Here is a 2,264-nt window from a genome sequence, read left to right on the forward strand (position 1 = left end):
TACCTGCACGCCACGGGCGCGACGCGTGTGGCGTTTGATAGGCAGGGAGACGTGATGTCCGAGGTCATGCGAAGGAGTGGCGGATGGGGTGGGGAGGAGTCTTTTCTCGAGCTCGATGCGTGCAATGAGACCGGCGATAAGGTGCCTCTAGGACTTCAGCAAATGCACACAAATTGGCTGTTCATCGGTCTCTCGAAAATCTACCCCTCATCTGTTCATACTACATGACTGCACCAGTACTTATTACTGACGGAAGTGGTTCGTGTCGCCCGATCCTCACGAAAGAAGCAGTGCTCCTCTCTCGCTTATGTTCAGTCTCATATCACGATGTCGTATTCCTACCACAAATCGTTCAGGATCTTCGACGCACTTTTTCGTGCATTCTCTCCAAAAAATTTCACAATGCTTGCTACGGCCACCCGTCACGTAGCTCGTCGCATCGCCTGCTCCGTAAGTTTTCAGATTTTGAGCTCCCTTTTCATGATATCAAGCACACGTGCCAATCCCTTCTGTGAGCCGCCTCGTCCCATTCTGTGCATATTACATGGAAACAAATCCGCCTTGATCGCCATGTGTTGAAGCGATCGTTATCTGCTACTGATTTACCTTCCTCGATGTCCCACGATCATACATCTGTTCTTTGTCTGAGTCCAGTCAACCGTCTTTCAGCCGACACTGCGCCGTACGTTAGCAACCACACGCTACGCAACGTCACACGAGTGGGTGAAGCTGGATGGGGACATCGCCACTGTGGGCATTACTGACTTCGCGGCCAAGGCCCTGGGGGACGTGGTTTACGTGGACTTGCCGGAAGTAGGGGCATCCTTCAGTAAAGGGTAAGCAAGGCGGTGTGAAGAGGATCTTTCGACCGCTCAGCGACCCCATCGCTTCTATCCAGGTGCTTACCTGGCATTTCCTTCTCCATTTTACACGTTTGGACACGCCACATGTCGAATCAACGTACACGCCATGAATATGGTGCTTTGAAGCCCGCATATATATAATACAACGCGTCTCCCCCCTCGACCCCCCTATTCCAGGGACCCCTTTGGCTCCGTCGAGTCTGTCAAGGCCGCCAGCGACGTGTACGCGCCCGTCTCAGGAGAGATCATCGAGTCGAATGCGTCCCTTTCGGAGGACCCCGGGAATGTGAACAACGCCGCGGAAACAGACGCGTGGTTCACGAAGTTCAAGGTGACAGACAAGGCAGAATTCGAGGCATTGATGGACGCAGCGGCCTACAAAAAACATACAGAGACGGCATAGGGGCTCGGAGTGATAAGAGAGACGTGTGGATGATAGCGAGTGTGGGGCGGGCAGTGATTGTTATACATACCGAGGAAAAAGAGAGGGGAAGAAGGGAGCAGGGCCGGGGAGGGACTTTGGTAGGGGGAAGACGGACGACGGCATGGAATAGGTGGTAAAGGAAGAAATGAAAGAAGAATAAATGACGGAAAGGAATGATAAAGCCCGTGTAGCTTGGAGGATTCCCGGAGGATTACATTCTCGGCGCCGCCCCGGGCAATGGAGGCTTCGGACCTCTCGCTGTTCTTCCGTACTCGCACACACCCAGCCTGGAAGCCCTCAGATGCTGATCGTGTGGACTTCCTCGCACCGCCTTCCTCCACCTCCCTCCGCGCCTTTCCTTCACCAGATTCAATGTGCCGTTCGCACATGCTATATAATAGAAGGGATGGAAGCACATGCCGGTGCTTGCCCCGGAGTCCTCCACATTTACAAGCATTCGTCCCCTCTGCATGCAGCCAGCTAAACCATCTGACCGCGCCCTATCCCTCCCCTCCTCCCTCCCCCGCTCCCTCCCTTCCCTCCATGCGCCATCAGCGACGGTGCTGGTCCGACCACCAGGCTCTTCTCTTTCTCCCTTTCCCTCTCCCTCTCCCCTTCCCCCACAACTTCCCAACCCTCCGGGGGGGGGCAACGACTGCGGCATCGGTTGAAATAAAGGGCTTTGGCCTTTCTCTCCAAAGAGAGGATGCACCAACCACCGCAACAGTAGGAGGAAGCGGCAGAGGGAGGGGGGGAGGACAAGGGCTGATCCGTGGGAGGGCTCCGACGTGCCTCCACCTCCTTCTTCTCGGGGGTGCGAGGACCGGGGTGAGCTCCAGTGAGGAAGCAAGCCGCCTCTCCCTCCAAACTACTATTGCTGTTATACGACGGCAAGGCCGACACCGCGAGGTGAGGGCTGCTGTCCGTGCCCGTGGGCGGGTGGGTGGATTTCTGTGTGAGCTCAAGACAAGGCCTCG

At 55.8% G+C, this 2,264-nt stretch overlaps 1 protein-coding gene across 1 annotated transcript; it reads left to right on the plus strand.

Annotated features, from left to right (window-relative positions):
* The first annotated feature begins 334 nt into the window (after positions 1 to 334).
* Positions 335 to 1,468, plus strand: NGA_0420002 (glycine cleavage system h protein). Its single transcript, XM_005853941.1, has 3 exons — positions 335 to 450; positions 655 to 836; positions 1,041 to 1,468. Exons 1-3 carry the CDS (start codon positions 403 to 405, stop codon positions 1,264 to 1,266), a joined length of 456 nt encoding a protein of 151 aa, XP_005854003.1. The 5' UTR covers positions 335 to 402; the 3' UTR covers positions 1,267 to 1,468.
* The last annotated feature ends 796 nt before the right edge of the window (positions 1,469 to 2,264 follow it).

Source organism: Nannochloropsis gaditana (genome assembly GCF_000240725.1).
Source record: "Nannochloropsis gaditana CCMP526 unplaced genomic scaffold scaffold676, whole genome shotgun sequence".
Taxonomy (NCBI): Eukaryota; class Eustigmatophyceae; order Eustigmatales; family Monodopsidaceae; genus Microchloropsis; species Microchloropsis gaditana.